This window comes from Grammomys surdaster, unplaced genomic scaffold, assembly GCF_004785775.1.
Source record: "Grammomys surdaster isolate TR1022 unplaced genomic scaffold, NIH_TR_1.0 125669, whole genome shotgun sequence".
Classification (NCBI taxonomy): domain Eukaryota; kingdom Metazoa; phylum Chordata; class Mammalia; order Rodentia; family Muridae; genus Grammomys; species Grammomys surdaster.
Window position 1 is genome coordinate 1,455,193 of NW_021620506.1, and position 18,069 is coordinate 1,473,261.

The following is an 18,069-nucleotide window of genomic DNA, read 5'->3' on the forward strand; positions in this document are numbered from 1 at the left end:
GGAAGTGTGTATGTCTTGTCTGTTTTCTATTTCTTGTGATGCCACAAGCCACATGATCTCTGGAAAACTCCAGGGGACACTCATGAGAGGATGAAGGTGAAAAGGGTCATGGAATGCAGCCAGTGGGGTAGTTCAGTGACCAGAGATACTTGCCACCAAGCTTGATGACTTGAATTTGGTCCCTGGAGCCAATGTATAGGTGAAAGAAGAGAGTGAACTGCACAAATTCATTCCCTGGCCTCCACACGAGGGCCATGCACGCATACTCCCTGCCCCCACATAATATATACTACATTTTTAAAAGAAGGACAAAGTCAAGAGTCCCACTTTACTGTGAAAATGGGTTCCAGCTTCAGGCTCTCTGGAGAGGTCTGAGGGACCCCTTTCCCAGTGGACCTGTAGACCATGCTGAGGGAACTACTGGAGACCAGTGCACACTGGGTTAAAAGGTTCACTGTCTAGAGTGAGATACTTGCCTACCAAGTAGCCTCAAAAGCACCGTGTCACCTGGCTCCAGATGTGTTATCTACTTGCTGGCCCTGTGGTTCCTGTTGAGCCTGTCTTACAGGGTCATTTCTAGGCTCATGCCTTTGAGGCCTCTCTCCCCCAAACCAAAGCTGTGTATTTATAAACAGCATCACCAAGGAGCCTTTGAAGTACATGTCATGTCTGATATGTAGGACAGTTATTTTTAAAAAGCTGACATCCTGTCGCTGTGCCCCGATTCTGGGGACACCTCCATGAAGCCATTCATTATTCTCAGTTTACAAGTGAGGTAGTAGAGGCTTTGATAAGCTGAATGGCCAGAAAGCAGAGACTTGTCCCCAGTATGTAACACTGGCATGCTGTTCCTGAGGCTGGCTGGCTCTGGATGGCTTAGCTGGAGTTCTTATTCTATGCGGGGCTGTGTTTTTGACACACTGACACATTCAAACAGAGAGATCGCCAATGTCAGCAATTTTCTGCTTAAATAAATTACCCTCCACGTGAGTCACCTAAGTTGAAGATCTAAGACAACATACAGAGGGAACTAGTTTAGAATTCCCTTGTAGTGCAGATTTTTAAGTCAGCTGGATTGCTGGGTGTGGGGGCACACGCCTATTAACACCAGGAACTTAACTAGAGTAAATTCCTGGCCAACCCGGGGCTTTACCGCAAACCAACTCAAAACAGCAGATTACCTGGAATTGTAAATGGCTTGCTTTGGAGGAGGGGTGAGTTTAAACTGGCCTTGAACTCCAGATCCTGCTGCCTCTACCTCCCAGGAGCTGGACTTACTCGCATGCCCACCCAGGACCAATGACTCGTGTGTTTTGAGAGTAAAGACCTGCCCATCGTCTGGAGGCGTTTGTCCTTATGAATTACCCATCTCCACGGATCATTTCCCAGAAAAAACAATGTTCTGTGCACTCAAGTATCCCTACTTCACTTTGGAGGATCATTCGACTGTGACGTAGGTGACAAGGAACCGCAGTGAGGGCTTTTCTTTACTAGGGGATGGAGCAGAAGGCACCAGTCTGTGGCAACCAGCTGTTCAGATAGTATTTAAGGAAATCTTTTTAGTTCAGTTCAATCTCAGTTCAGTCAACTGAGCTCCAGAGGCAGAAGTCCTAATTACAGTGCTGAGCTGGGGGTTGGATGCAGATTGGCCTTCCTCTCCCTACCCACTGACATGTAGCCAAATAGTAACTAACTAAAGGTCTCTGGTTCAGTCTCATGGTTTTTAAAGGTCCACTTGAATTGCATTTATTAGAAGTTCAATTCCAGATCATTTGGATGAAACAGAAAGCGAGGGTGAAGGAGGCAGTGGGGGGTGCCTTAGGTGAGAGAGCAGTAGATCAGGGGCTGCTGGGACCCTCTACCATACCTCCATCGCCTTTCCCAGGGTTCCAGAGTGACAGTTCAGAGTTATGCCATGCTTCCGTCCATCCTGTTAGCCACGTCTTTGGGGAAGTCCCTTTTGCTAAGCTTCAGAAACTCTTTAGGATGAAGTCTCATTCGTTCTGATGCTTAGACCTTTCTCCACAATCCCTGTGGTTGGGAATATCATTGCTGACTGGCCAGGCTCAGTCACTTGACCATTCTTGGGCCCAGAGTCACTCTGTCAGAGGCTGAGTCCTGGGGTTGAGGCTGTTAGGTAGGGCAGGTGGGAAAGATTTTGGTTTGTCGGCTCCTATACCTCAGTACTTTGGGGAAATTGTTAGTCAGGTAGACACGATTTCTGGCAAAATTAAGAACTAGATCACGCTACCCCCTCCACTAACAACTGGAGTGGAAGTGGGAGCTGTTCCTGACTATGTTCCCTGCCTGTGGCTCCTGTTCTTTTAACTGTAACTGTTTAACTGTAGCTTGGGCTACAGAGGGATGCCTCAGTGGGAGAGGGTGTGCTGGTCCAGCAGTGAGGGGAGGGGAGGGGCTATGTGAGGGGGGTATTGGGTGGAGAGGCGGGGCTGCTACCCAGATGTAGAGTGAATAATTCAATAAATTGGTGGTAAAAAAAAATGGTAGATAACTTTGTCTCAGGAAAGATGAACCTGTTAGCTATGGCTACTTTATGACTAGGTGTGTGGTGGCTGGATGGAGCCAATCATGTAATACCTAGGTGTATAGCTCATTGTTGGGAAAACGTGATTATTAGACCTGTCTCTTGCCCACTACCCCTACCCCCATCCTTGTGCTCTTGAATATAGAGAGTCTTGAAAGGGTGTTATCCAGGCTGGTAGACCCAGAAATACTACCCAAGGCATCTTCAGAAATACTCAAAACCCTGTGACAGTTTGATAAGTTCCAAATATGATCAGGCCGTTTTCCTGAAATCCATCACAAACTGTGATCCCAGCTTCCCTGGGAGGCTAAGGCAGGAGGGTTATGAGTTCAAGGTCAGCTTGGGCTACAGAGGGAGATCCTGTCTCCAGAAGCAGAAAAAAAAAAAAAAAACCCACCAACCAACTCTACTATCCCTCCCCAGCATGGGTGATGACTCACAGAATCTGGAGCTGAGCTGGATGAAGAACTTGCAGACAGCATCTGAGGACGACGCCAGCCCTCACTTGGGGCTTATGTAACCAAGGGCAGGGCTTGATCCTATAACGTTCTGGGTACCCTGCACTGTGAAAGCTTGTGGACTTCCTGAGTCTTAGTCTTAGGAAATTCCCATTTCCCTCCAGGAGGAGAGAGCTGGATACAACACAAAACCCCTGATGACTGAGACCTAGAACTGGGGCCAAGGCCTGTGTCAGAAGTGAGATCTGGGCTGCGGAGCACCCAAGGGCAGCAGAGCACATTCATCTGTGTGTTCTGGAAGGTCGGCTGTGTCGTCAGACCCATCCGCCAAATCCACAGCCTGAGACGCTAAAGGGATGAATTAGAAGAATCGACCCAAGCCTCCTTCAGCCCATGAGACCCTACATTTCCACACAGACAGCACAAGTTATTAAGAAGGTTAATTGCAAGGAAAGCTCCTTCCACATTGCAAATATTGCCATTCCCTTCTTCTCAGCCAAGCAAGGCCATTGCGTCCTCCTTGGGGTCAGCTCTCCCACTCACCCCACCCCCACCCCCACCCTGGCAACCCAAGTGTTCCCACTTGCTCCTCTGTGTAGATCCTACCTACTCCCTTGAAGTTTTTCTAGGAGTCTCCCGTGCAGTAGATGGTATGGTGAGGGGCTTTGCTGCTGAGCCCCATGGCATCCCCACACTGGTGGTTCTAAAATGGACGCCCCTATCAGACTGAAGGTGCCCTGAGATCAGGGTCCTGTAGGTGGCAAGCCTGCAGTCAGTGTTTTAACATCTGAGTCCCAGGGTTTAGGGCTTTGTGGGAGTGTGGGAAATGGTACAGTCATCTGAATTGAAGCCACCAAAGGCAACCGAGAGTTTTTCCCCAGGGGACCAAGGAGGTTTTGACATATACTGGGTTTCTGACATAGTAGTCACTGGACATATTTTTCACAAGTAAATTACAGGGTGTGATGGTGAATGCCTATTAAATTTCAGGGCTGGGGAGGTGGAGGCAGGAAGATTGAGAGTTCAAGGGCATAGCAAGACTATTCTGAGTGTGTAAGCGAATGGTTGATTGATTGATTGAAAACCTAACATGTAAGTGTTGCTAAAGTGAGTTGCATGTGGTTTCTTCTCAGTCACACGACCAGCTTGAAGTTCTCATGTAGCTAGTGGCTGGTGGCAGCCACTGACTGGACAATGTAGACTCCGGATCCTTCTTACAATGGCTGACAGGTTTTGAGCAGTGCCAAGCCCACTGGCTTGTAAAGTGATTCTGGGTCCTGGCGATGTGTGGATTCCTTCCTGGTGTTTCTGGTCAGATGCAGCAGCTGTCTGCCGCTTCCTTCCAGAGCCTGATGATAATTCCTCCATCTTCCCCCTGACTACAGGATGCACGCCAGAAATTCCGATCTGTCCTGGTTGAGGCGACGGTGAAACTAGACGAACTGGCTAAGAAGATCGGCAAGGCTGTGGAGGACTCAAAGCCCTACTGGGAGGCCCGCAGGGTGGCCAGGCAGGTAAGATGGCTGGAAGGTGTCTGCTCTGCCCACTGCCACCAGTTGCACACAGGGCCGCCTTTTGGTTTCCACATCTCCCACTGAAGGTTAGAAGCACCTGCCCCAGGTGACAAGGTCATGGCTACGCACAAGGATGGCGGCCTTTTATCAGCCTTCTTATACCCTGTCCTCATCGGCTCCATCCAGCTCATGACACCATTATAGAGCGTGAATGCTGATTTGGATGCCCTTGTCACGTGACTTGTGGTGGCTGAAGCCTCTAGGTTGAAGAGCTGGACTCGTGGGCACTGTGAATGGACTCGTGGGCACTGTGAATGTGTCTGGCTCTTCCTTCTGTGTGTTCCTCCTCTCTTAGTGGCTGCCTGTGAGGCACAGGGCAGAGTGACCCTTGGGTAGCCCTTCTCACCTCTCCCGTTAGAGTTTGTGTTTACAGTGAGAGCAGCTCACACACGTGGACTTTGTCTAGGGTTTTACATTCGGAAGGAATCAGATACGGAAGGGAGTAATGGACAAACAAGCGAATGATGGACCTGGGGAGCCACGAGTTGATTCTATGTCCTCTTCTACTTCCCAGACTTAGCATTCTCCCCCGCCTCATCCCCCACATCCCTCCAAACTCCTTCCTGCTCATAGCTGAGTGAGCAAAGCAGTCTGGTTGGTATCATTCAAATCATGCTTGGTGGGTGGGACCCCATCTGGCTACGGCACATCCTGGAGTGAGTCTTACAGCCTTCCTTTTCTGTCACCCCAGTCTCCTTTGTGGGAGGGAGCTGTGTTGGGAGGCACCTCATCTGCTGGGAAGCAGAGGATTGCGGCCTATCTCCTTCGTCTCCTATCTTCTCTTGCCACTAAAGACGATAATCAAGACCTCTGACCTCTTTCCTGGTAGCTGGTAGGGAAGAAAGGCGAGGGTTGGGATGTCCCTGCCCTCAGCTCCAAGGGACCCCAGTCTCTAATGGAGGAACCAGAAGGGTGCACAAGGCTGAGGCAGGAGGATGTTACATTTCATTCTGTGGATGTGGATGATGAGCTGGGACAGACACTGTGAGTGGCCCTGGGACCTTTCTGATAGTAGGAGAATGTCTACCCCAGCTGCTGCCAAGTGGGGCTTCCTGTTTTCTTCCTCTGCCTTGTCCCCACCCCCTTCCTTTTGATATTTGCAAACCCCTCAGCCCATGCCCAGCAAGGGTGGTATCTGAGAGTCCTGCCAAGCACTTCCTTCAAGTGAGCACTGTGACCTTTTGCATCCCATTCTTGAGATGCAGGTGGTCCGGGGCCAACACTGTTCTCAGGATTAAACAAGAGGATGTGTCTGACAGTGGGATCCCTGCATGAGTTTGGATTTCAGTCTCGTTTTTCAAAAAATAATTTATAGTGGAAAACTTAGAACCAGTTTACTGGCTCCTCCTCCTCCCCCTTCTCTATTTTCAAAGGTGGTGTCATGCATCTGAATGCCTGTATCCTCCATCCAGCTTATCATTGAACCCCATCAGGTACTTATAAGGAGAACAACCTTTCCTACAACTTGCTTTTCTGTAGACGTATAGCCACAGGACCAGCAGAATTGTCACCGTGCATCAGAACCCGGCATTGCCTTGCTCCTGATGTCAAATCGTTCTGACAATAAATCAGGCTCATCCTGTGACCCCAAGGCCAAGGCCAAGTACCATGAGGAGCCAGACCATGCCTCCTCCTTTTCTGAACTGGGATGGGGGCAGGGGACTGGCTTTGATTTCTTTGAGAGCTTTTGTATTTGGGCCCAAGCTTGTCTTCAAGGCTGCTCTGATGTCTGTATCCCATGCAGTCAGCACAAGGATGAGGGCAGTGTGGCTTGTGCCTCTGCTTGCTCTGCCCTGTGGGGGGCCTAAGTGCCTGTCGGGTACCATGGGTAGTCCAACGTTTGTTTATCTGTTGTCTGTTGTCTGTTGGCTTTTGTTTTGTTCTCTCTCTCTCTCTCTCTCTCTCTCTCCCTCTCCCTCTCGATCTCGCTATCCCCCCCCCCCCCCCCCCCCCGCCTTGCCAACCATCCTTCTGATTTCTTTCCTAAGAGCTTGGCTGCTCTAGATCCCTCGTAAGCACCCAGTATTGAGGAATGGTCAATGTTTGTGACTGGCTCATTTCATTTGACATCTGTACCTAGTATTCGTCCCTGGTGTGTCACATCAGAGTTCCCTCCATTTGTCTGTCTGTTTATTGAGACAGAGTCTTACTGTGTGGAACCAGCTGACTTCAGAGAGAGCTCCCTGCCTCTGCCTCCTGAGTGTTGGGTTAAAGATGGGGCTCCCTTTCTTTAAAAAAATTCTTTTTACATGAATTTATTTTGTATGTATGGGGGTAGGCCATGGGAGGTCAGAGGACAGCTTGTCGGGATCAGTCCTCTCCTGGACAGTGTGGGTTCTGGGGATCACACTTGGGTAACAAGGCTTGGTGGTCAGCTCCTTTAACCTCTGAGCCATCCCTCCCAAGGGCCCTCTCTCAGTTTTTAGGATGAATGTTATGCCACTATGTGTATAACCACATCGTGTTTGTCTGTCAGCATTGGCAGTCTCGTTATTTTTAAATGTTTGGAATGTGTCAGAAGAGTGCAGAGCCCTTTGTAGTCTGTAAGGACAGTGTCAGCCTGATGAAGTGACAAGGTCAGGAAGCTCAGGGATGCTGCATGTCGGGTGTTTACGGGGCCACGGAAGGCCGTGTTCTACATGTTCTTTAGAAGAGTCCCTAAGGGAGGAAACATTTGAAATTTGTAGAATGACTTGGCTGGGAGAGAGCTGGCAAAGCTCGGCCTGTGAACCAAAAAGCATGGCTTAGAATCCCAGGTCACCAGTCAGCTGTGGGACCTTCAGCTGGTCTCTTAATGGCTGAGCCTTCCTCTTCCCATAAAATGGAGTTGCCTGCTGTCAGCTTTTGCTACAAGTCAAACCACGTGTGACTTAGTGGCTTGAGACACTTATTTAGCTTATAGCTTTGCCAGGCGGTTTGTTTGTTTTGTTTTCCTGATCTCAGGCTTGACTGCTGATATTGTCTGTATGCGGTTGGTTTGCTACAAGTGGCTCATCTTGGATGGCCTTATTTGTTAGATGTTGGTTGTCACCTGGGGTGGCAAGGGTGACTGTCTCTCATTCAACAGGACAGACTGGTCCTTTCACAGGTGTTGGATTTCAGGAGCAGGCAGGGCATGCTCTCCCCAGGCCACTGCTCGACTTGACTTTTGTTGATTGCCTTCTGGCTGGAGCAGGTCCCATTTGTGTGATCCACCCTGGCAATGGAATTAGTATCTGGGAAATATTATTTAGAGAAATGCATTATTATAGATATTTTTCTGTCAAATATTGTATATCTATGATGAACCTGCTGACTTAAGTGATGGGCTCTCCTGGGCTTGTTAAGTAAAGAGCTGGAGGCTCAGTTAGTGCACTGACCACCACACGGGAACAACATAACATCTCTGTGGGATGCTACTGACCAGAAAACTTGGGAGATAGGCATGCTTGAGTAATAGAGGCGAGAGAGCCTGTGGAAATGTCAGGAGAACAGAGGTCTAAGGGAGGAAGTGGTATGAAGTATGAACATGGGTAAGTGTGCGTGCTCAAGGACCTGAGGAAAGAGGCCAGGGGGCCGAAGTACCACTCAGGAAGAAGCATGAAGGGCTAGTGAGACAGTGCACAAGCTGCAGCCCGGTTGGGGCATGGCGGGGGGGCGGTCTGTGGGAAAACACTTATGTGGTGTCCCCACGTGAATTCCCCCGCTATTTTATTTTAGTTTGGTTTGAGTCGGGGTAGCCTAAGGTGGTCTTCTGGGAGCTAGGATTGCAGGTGTGTCCTGTCATGCCCAGGGCTGCAACAGCACCTGTTTGAGCTCTGACAACGTGTTAGTAGTTATCGTGCTTCATGCTTGGTGGTATCATTATCTTCCCTTTAAAAAAAAAAAAAACTTATTTTTGTTTGATGTGCGTGTTTTGCTTGCACATGTCCGTGTACCATGTGTACGCCTTTTTGTCCTTTGAAGTCTCCAGAGCGTGTCAGATCTCCTGGGACTGGTGTTTCAGATGGTTGTGAGCCACCACATGGGTGCTGGGAATCACATTCGGTTCCTTTGGAAAAGCAGTTAAGTGCTGAGCCATCCATCTTACAAGCTCTTCCCACACCACACCCCCCATAAGCCCCCATTTTACAAATGATAAAACCAGTATTGGAGCCTAAGATTGCTTCTTGGGCCTCTGCCCAAACCAATCCCATTTGGAGGCCTCATCCGAGAGAACATGAAGCAGGCTAATGCCAAATGACACAGGAGTTAGTTGTGGTTAAGATTGTGTGATGGCCAGCTTGGCCAATAGGAAGCTGTCAGAGAGCGGGTCTGGCCTGGGTGTTTGAGATTTCTCAGAACAATTAGGTGGAGGTGGGAAGGCAGGAAACTCAGAGGGACAGGAAGATGAAGACAGGATGTGTATAGATTGCCAAGGGTCAGAGGTCAAAGATGGAAGAGAGAGAGAGGTGAAGGCACTTGTTTATACGCCTGAGGAACTTCCTTTTGGAGCAGGCTTGGGTAAGCCTGGGGTAGGTTAAGCTGGCCGTGAGGTACTGCAGTTCTCAGTGATGAGCGGCACTCGGGATGGTATAAATTTGGCTGACCAACCCAGGGCAGACTAAGGAGCCGTGCAGGACACACAGCAGTCTGCGGTGTCTGTAGTTACCCTCTCAGTCGCCTGCCTTTTCTGGGCTAGGATGACTAAAGGTTCCTCCTTTTGTTTTGTTTTACATTCAATGATGTATGTAAGTCTGTCTGTCCATGAGTGTGTGTGCCATGGTATGTAGGTGGAGTGATCTGAAACAACATTCAGTAGTCAATTTTCTCTTTCTACCATGTGGTCCTGGGGATTGGACCCGGACTGTCAAACCTGCTGGCCCGTTCTGCTACAGGTGCTTATTTTAGCCTGAGCCCCTCACTGCACACTTCCCCCACCCTCTAGAACTTCAGTATGGTTTCATCATGTCTCCTTCTTTCAATGTTAATTACTGCCCAGTCAGAATTAACTCACCATGGGACTTGGGTGAGGAGGTCTGGATTGGTGACGTCCATCCCTGTGGCCCCGGTCACATTCTTCTGGGTGGCCACAGGCCAGGTCTGGGAACTGCGTCATCCATGCTGCCTGAGGTGAGCGTGTGGTGGAGTGAGGGGGCACTCGTCCTGAAGCAGAGTGATTTACAGTGCGTAGGAAGTGCAAAGTTACTGTTCCCTTGCCCAGAGGACGTGCCCTGCCTTGCAGGATTGGCTGGAGCGTCTGGGAATGAGAGCAGCGGCATTTTGGAAGCCTAGATTTTTTTAGTTCTTGTCTTTGTTTTGGTTTTTGGTTTTTTTCTTTTTCTTTTTTTTGGGGTGGGATGGGGTGGGTTGAGACGAGGTCTTGATATGTAGCCCTTGACTAGCCTGAAACTCTGTATGTGGACCAGGCTGCCCTTGAACTCACAGAGATCTGCCTCTCCCTTGAGAAGGCTAGAATTAAATATGTGGACCACTGCATCTGGCTTTTTTTTTTAAGTAAGCTTTTACTATGTAGTCCAGGTTACCCCCAACTCCTGCCCCTCCTGCCTCAGACTCCCAAGCATCGAGATCACAAGTATATCCATGCTACCATGCCCAGAAAGCCAATATTTGTTTGTTTCTTTGTTTGTTTGTTTGTTTGTTTGTTTGTTTGAGATAGGGTCTCACTATGTAGCCCTAGCTGGCTTGGAACTTGCTATGTTGATCAAGCTGGCCTGAAATTTAAGAGATCTGCCTACCACGTATTGGGCTTGCCAAGATGTACAACATCACATCTGGCTAAAGCCAGCCCTTTTGAATTAGGATGGGCTCTGGATGAGCAGCAGCCTCTGCCAGGCCAAAGCCCCCAACACAGAGGGATATGTCTTGACTTCGGTGAGCTGTGCCACATCCAAGGGTTGGCCCTACCTCCTGCTTGGCTACTGAGCTCTGCCTTAGGCATCTTGGCTTAGGGCTGGAACTAGAAATAGATATTGGTACAGCCCACCAGGAGGCTTCCCTGGCAGTGGCATGGACCACTTGCTTTTAAGCCTTCCCTGAGTGCAGGTGGCTGAAAGGCGGGCACCCGGGCTGGTCGTGCAGAGCCTCAGCCAGGGAGTGAGGTGGAATGAGCCACTGGAACTCTGTTTCTCCTTCCCTCTGGCTTTTCACTGGGGATAGCCGATTCTCAGCAAGCCCTGCAGGTGGGGCCGCACATGCTTTCTGAAGCCGACAGATGTGCTTGGCACCACAGTACAGCAGTGAGAGGGGGCATTTGTAGAGTTCTCTACACTGTCTAAAACCTCAGAACTCCTTACACGTTTCTGGTTAGCTGCTATATATTTTTATTTCATTGTTTTTTTGTTTGTTTGAGTTTTTTTGTTTGTTTGTTTGTTTTTTGAGATAGGCCCTTGCTATATAGCTCAAGCTGGCCTGGAGCTTGCAATCCTCCTGTCTCTGCTTCCTGAGTGCTGAGATGGCAGGCCAGAAACACCACGCCTGGCTTGCACTCCCTATTTTCACTGGAATGATGACATTAAAGAAGAGAGTCCGGATTCCCTCTCTGACACCATGGGCGTTCCCTGCAAGAGTGACAAGGGATTAATCATTCAGTTACAGAAAGTCAGAGTATAGCTGTGTTTCTGTTGCCAGTTTGGGCAATACAGGTAGGCCTTTTTGTTCTGCTAAGCAGCGTGGTTTGAGCTCTGGCCAGACAGCAGGCTTCCTCAAGAACACTTAGTACACTTTCTGTTCCTGTTTTTTACTTTGGGGGTGCCCCATGCTTTCTTCCTTTCCCTTTTCTTTTCTACCCCTACTTGTGACTTTAAATTTTCTCCTTTCCCTCCTATGAAAATTGACCCTTAAGAACACAACAAGTTAATTGCATTAGGAATGTAGCTCCTAGCATGTTTGAGGTCCTGCATTTGAGATCCAGCATTGCCAGAAAAGACCAGGCATGATGGCTTATATACATACAGCTGTAATGTCAGCATTTCAGAGGGTTAGGGAGGAGGTCAAGGTCAACCTGGGAGATATATAGCATATGTAGACATATATATATATATGTGTATATATATATATGTGTGTGTGTGTGTGTATGGCATTTCTGTTTCTGTTTTTTACCTTGTGGGTGCTCCTACTTTCTTTTTTCTTTCCTACCCCCACATTTGACTTTATATTTTTCCCTTTCCCTCCTATGAAAATTGATCATATATCTATATCTATGTATATGCGTATGCATATACATATACATATTTCCTCGCCTGGCGGTGATGGTGCACGCCTTTAATCCCAGCACTTGGGAGGTAGAGGCAGGCGGATTTCTGAGTTCGAGGCCAGCCTGGTCTACAGAGTGAGTTCCAGGACAGCCAGAGATACACAGAGAAACTCTGTCTCAAAGAAAACAAACAAACAAAAAAATACCTCAAAAAAGCAAATAAACATAAAGCCACCTAAGCAAACTCGTTCACACCAAGAACCAAGAAGTAGATTTTGGGATGGCTTAGGGATGGGCAAAGTGTCTGGGCTTTCAAGTAGTTGACTTGAAAAGGTTCTTGTGGTTTAGGATACTCTGCTTCCAGCCCAGTGGAGACAGCTTATTTCTAGCCAGTGTTTATCCCAGGCAGGAGCTTCTTGACATTCGAGGGAGAAAGCAGGCATCCTCCCCCAAGCATGAAGCACTCAGAAATCCAGACTTGGGCAGTAGTTTCTTGTCCGTCCTTTCTCCCTTCCCTCTCAAAGCCTTGCACCTGATAACCATATCTGTTCTCCCACTAAGAGCACCTCCAGCCCCCGGGAGCCATGGAATGTCTACAGTGGAATGAACAGAGCCCCTAAGCCAAAGCTAGGATTGTCAGCAAACTCTGTTAAAGCCATATTTGTGTGTGCGTGTGTGCGTGCGTGCGTGCATGCATGCGTGTGTGTGGGTGTGTGTGTGTATGTAGGGGGGAGTTGTTTGTTTAAATGTCTCTCCTGCCTGGTATGGTGGATCATGTCTATAATCCCGGCCCTGGGGAAGCTGAAGCAAGAGGATTGCCATGATTTTGAGACCAGCCTGACCTGAGAGTTAGACCTTCTCTCAAAAACGACAACAACAACAACAAAACAAACAAACAAACAAACAGAAAAATCCGTGTTATGTAATGTTTGGGGTAGACATTTTCCTGGGCTGATGAGATGGCTCAGCAAGTAAAGTTACTTGCTGCCAAGGCTAACAACCTGAGTTCAGTCTGTAGGACACACAGGGTAGAAGGGGAGACCCAGCGACCGATTTTAACCTTTGTGTTGAACACCTTGGTCCTCCTGAGCAGGCACATGCTCCTGTGTGCATGCACACGTACACACAGTAGAGAAATACAAAAATGTTATTAAGAATTGTAAAGGTATTTTTTTCTGAAATGTACATTTAATGAAACTCTTTTTTTTTTTTTTTTTTTTTTTTGGTTTTTCGAGACAGGGTTTCTCTGTGTAGCCTTGGCTGTCCTGGAACTCACTCTGTAGACCAGGCTGGCCTCGAACTCAGAAATCCGCCTGCCTCTGCCTCCCAAGTGCTGGGATTAAAGGTGTGTGCCACCACCGCCTGGCAAATGAAACTCTTGTATTTATATAATAGTTAATTTTTTTAAAAAGTGTATGTATGTGTATGTATGTGAGCTGGTACCTGAGGAGAGACCCACTGAGGTGAGTGCCCTGGTCCTCGGCAGGAGCATGCTGATGTAAAACCACAGCTCTCATCTCAAAGGGAGTAAGAGGTTATTCTGGAGCTGGATTTGAGTGACCAAGTCCCAGACTTGGAACTAGGTTACCCTAGTTTTCGTGTTTCCACACAGAAGCAGTTTCCTGGAGTTTTATAGTAACAAAACAAAGAAAGCTATAAATCAAGGCATTTAAAAATACACTGGTGGAGCATATTTGAGAGTTCTCTAACAAGATGGGGTCGTGTCTCCTAGAGGCCTGAGACACTGCTCGCTGTCTGAAGGCATTCTTAGCGTTCACTTGCTGGAGGCTAGTCGTCCGCTATGTTGATAAATTCCAGAAGGTTTTTATCAGTTAGTCACAGGATGTTCTGATGGAGACCAGGCAGGGAATGGCTATTCAGGGGCCTCAAGCTAGCCTGAGATAAGAAGGTAATTGGCCTCTGGACCTGCAGCATTCCAACCTCCGCACATCACTGTGGTTCTAATCAGTCAATCAGCCTTTGTAGGCACAGCTTCTTTCCAGGAATTCCCCCACAAGCAGTATTTGCTCTTAACTCCCCCACCCCCACCCCACCGGAGCCATCTCTCCCCCACCCCACCCCCACCCCACCGGAGCCATCTCTCCCCCACCCCACCCCCACCCCTACCGGAGCCATCTCTCCAACCCTCTCATATTCATTTTCATTGGTTAAATCTGGACCCTGCAGAAGCAGGAGCCTGCAGTGAGGTACTGTCGGGAAAGTTTGGGGTATTAGCCACCCTTCCTTCGGACTTCTGACCCATATCTTATGGAGCCATGAAGGCCTGTTTTGCAGGGACCCATTGCTTAGATGGGCGTGAGCCTGGCTCAGGCATGAGTGAAGACAGTTTGGTGCTGTGCTGTGCGGTTCCCAAGCTCTTCATCTCACCCCCATGAAGAAGAACTAGAGGTTTTTCTTGGCCTATGTTCCCCACGAACAGAACAAAACTGCTGGGAGCTGGTCAGCCCCAGACAGAATTCCAAAGGGCTTCTTGGGAGGCCAAGTCAACTGGTGCTCTCTGAAGAATCTTTTGGAATTTGGGCTCCTCAGAGGCTGTTTCTTCCGTTGACTTCTCCATTTGTTTTCTGGTTTCTCTGTTGCCAGCTTTCTCCTCTCTTCCTTCCTTCATTTATTTATCATTTGTTTGTATGTTTTGAGACAGTTTCACTTTGTAACCTACACTAACTCAGCACTCACTACCAGGTTTATACTCATGGCAATCCTGCAGCCTCAGCTTCCTAAGTATGGAGATTAACTTCTTGAGCCACCTCCTCCCCCTCTGGTCTTTATTAGCGAACGTTAATTGTTAGAACAGTGGTTTTCAGGCCTTTCGTTCATAGATGGATGTGCTAACCTTGGATAATATTCACTGTCCTGCTGCCTCTTTCCTCCACTTATGCGATCCTTCTATCACATCTGCTAAAAACTGATTAAGTTAATTGTTTATTTTTGAGACCAGTCTCACTGTGTAGCCCAGGATAACTCTGGGCTTTCAGTCTCCTGCTTCATCAACCTGTTTGTGTTTTGAGAGCCTGTCTCATGTAGCCTAGGCTGGCACAGAACTTACTGTGTAGCCACCAGTGACCATGATCTCCCAATCCTCCTGCCCCAGGTCTTTTTTGTGCTAGGAGTACAGACACGCACCACCACACCTGGCTTCCACTTTTTAGCTTAGTTTCCACATGTGAGCTAAACTCATGATGCCTGCCTTTCTGCCTGATGTAATCATCTTAGTTTCGGTTTTCAGTCTAGAGTCAGAGTCGTCTGAGAGGAAAATCTCAATGGAGGAATTTCCCAGCTCAGATCTGTCTGTGGGTTGTCTGTGGGGGTGGTCTTACCATTAATTGGTGCAGGAGGATCCAGCCAGCCCCCTTGTTGGTGATTCCATCCCTCTGCAGGTCTAGTCCTGGGCTATAGAAGCAAACTAGCTAAGCATGAGCCTCCGAGAGAGCCAGCTAGGGTCAGCATGCTCTATAGTTCCCTCTGTGTCCCCTTGCTATGAGTTTCCTGGTGAGAGGTGATGCTCTGTGGAGTCCTGCCTTCAGATTCCCACCTCAAATTCCTGTTCTCACTTCCTCCACAGAGCCCCTGGAGGTGCAAGATGACGTAACCCCTCCATAGGCTTTTTTCCAGTGTTGTCATAACGACAGTGAAACTAACTAGAACGGTGATTATCAGGAGTCCCACCCATGTTTCTTACAAATGGCATGCTTTTGATACTGAGTCCTTCTGGATGTGCTGCTTGCAGGGTAGGGTAGTTCTATATTTCGTTTTTGAGGAACTTCCACTCTGAGTCCCGTAGTGACCATTCATGACCAGTGACTGCCTTAAGTAGTTAATTACTGACTGTTGGCTGATACTGTTTCTGTGTAAGACTTTCCTAGGCCCAGGGGGAGTTGCTGCCGCCTTAGAGGGAAGAGCAGCATCTCTAAAAGGGAAGACTTTCAGAGTACCGAGGGAGGCTCTCGTATCCTTAGAATTCAATTCTCTTAACCTGAGGCCCAGGCTAGCCCAGTGAAAGTTCCCTGCCTATAGAAGAGCCTGGGAAGTCTGTTTTCACGCTGCTGTGGCTCCTCCGAGGTGGTCGGTAGGAAGTGTCTGTACTAGGCTCTTCGTATTTTTAAGTACTTCTTTTTATTTATGGGTATATGTTCACACACGTGTGTGCAAGTGGATGGTAGGCCAGAAGAAGGCACCGGGTCCTCTGACCTGGCGTCATGTGTGGTGATGGGCCACCTGAGGTGCCGGGCGCTGGGAACTGAACTTGGCTCCTTTCCCATTGCTCTTAAGCACCAAGCCGTCTCTCCAGCCCCACAGTATCTGCATTTCAGGACAGAAGGAAGAGCAGGAAGGGAATTTGTTCCTTTGCTTTAAAGATCTTACACAGAGTCTCATGAAGTCTTTGCTTCCATATATTGCTAGGCCCTGGTTGTTGTCACAGGAGCTGTCAGGAGGCTTGGCTTTGAGCTTGCTAAACAAGTTCTACGGATGAAAGGAAGACTGGCTATTGGGTGGCTCCTGACAGCTTTTGCCACTGTAGTTGACTGTCTTCTAGGAAGACGCCTGGGTGGAATAACTAAGAGGTAGGCATTTGTGGCCCACAGAGTGGGCATGGGGTCCCTCTGGACAGAGAAACACTGTGTGCCTCCTCAAATTCCTCTGCTAACTCACATGCCACCCTTGCTGGATGGGAGACTTCTTCTTCTGTTGTATTGGTGTCCTGTGAGGAAATTATTGCCTCCCACACATCTGTAAGTGGATGTGCTTGTGTTTCATAAAGTTGTAGACTTTATTTTGCAAATATGATTTTGGATGACTCACTTCCCAGGGACACATCTTAGATGGAAGCCTTCATGGCTTACGTATGCTGGGGGTCAGCCTTTCCCGAGCCCAGCCCATTTCCTGGTGCCCCCCATATCTCCACAGCACCCCCTAGCCCAGCTATCTTACCAAAGTCAGTTGTGTTGATAGCTCACCCAGAGGTGACAGTAATCTTACGTGCTCTGTGGCTGGGTCATGGTGTCTGGCATGTGGTCAGACACGACAGGGGTTTCCATAAGGGTGCTATTACAGTTGCCACCTCAACAGAGCAGAGAGACCTTTCTGGAATAAAAGGACACTGTGTAGACTTGAATCGTATCCCTGTCTCTTCCTGGAGACTCCACTACCGTCTACAGATTTTAGGCCTGCCTGGCTCATGCTCACAGGAGACAGTACCTTAAAATCAGTCGTTCCCAGGTCTGCAAGATCGATCAGCCAGTCCCAAGCCTGACGGCCTGGGTTTGATCCCCAGGACCCATGTGGTGGGAAGAACCAACGTGTCCTTGAACACCCATGTCATGCCATCCCACACTCAAACTAGGTAGAAAAAAAAAAAAGAAGAAAATCAGTGGTCTGACTCTGTGCATGCTACCCAGATCCTGTTCCCTGGGGCACTCTGACTGTTGAGTACTCTGCTCCTGCGTCCAGTGTCAGGCCTCAGAGGCAAGCACTGAGCAAGAGGCCTTCAAGCCCAGCTGCCCTGGCCAATCCAGCTGTGCTTCTCTGACTCAGTGCTGTCTTTCAGCATGCCCCTCCCCTTCCAGATCAGTTGTGAGAGTGTGGAGTTGTTCTCACAGTTACTGAATAGTCACAGGATGTTCTACGTCATTTCATAGTCTGTTGCCTTTCCTCCCCAGACCAACGAGCTCTCAAAAAATAAAAATAAATAAATAAATAAATAAAAATAAAGGTGTGGGGTTTATAGAAATTTTAGAATTTTGGATTAGGGGTACTCAACTAATAAAAATCTATGTAACTATTATACAATCTGAAAAAGTCTAAGGTCGGAAACACCGTGGTTCCAAGCATTCGGGTAAGGGATGCACAGCCTGTGGTTGAGTGGGTTGGGGGTGGGAGCTTGACCCTTCAGTGAGCAAGTGCACCAGGCAACTGAGAGAGCCAAATGAGCCAGGGAAACCCTAAAAGCTGGAGCAGTTGATGTGGGAAGGCGGGGCCCTGGCTGATGAAGCTTTGGGATGGCTTTGGGATGACCCAGGTTTCTAGAAGCAGTTCTGGTGATGGGACTCAGCCTCTCCAGGGTGTTTACAAGATTATTGAGAAAGCAACCAAGTAGCAAAATCGTTCAAGACATTGGTCCCCAGTAAGTTTGGCAGTTTTCTTTCTCTTTCTTAAAAAACAAAGTGTATGCCAGTGTGTGTGTGTGTGTGTGTGTGTGTGTGTGTGTGTGTGTGTGTGTGTGTGTGTGTGCGCGCGCGCGCGCGCGCGCGAGAGAGAGAGAGAGAGAGAGAGAGAGAGAGAGAGAGAGAGAGAGAGAGA

At 48.5% G+C, this 18,069-nt stretch overlaps 1 protein-coding gene across 1 annotated transcript in view; it reads left to right on the forward strand.

Annotated features, from left to right (window-relative positions):
• Positions 1-18,069, forward strand: part of Sh3bp5 (SH3 domain binding protein 5) — a 61,836-nt gene that overhangs the window by 18,837 nt on the left and 24,930 nt on the right. Inside the window, exon 3 of the mRNA XM_028787525.1 lies at positions 4,389-4,517. Within this exon, the coding sequence (XP_028643358.1) occupies positions 4,389-4,517 (129 nt within the window). The remainder of the gene's footprint in view (positions 1-4,388; positions 4,518-18,069) is intronic.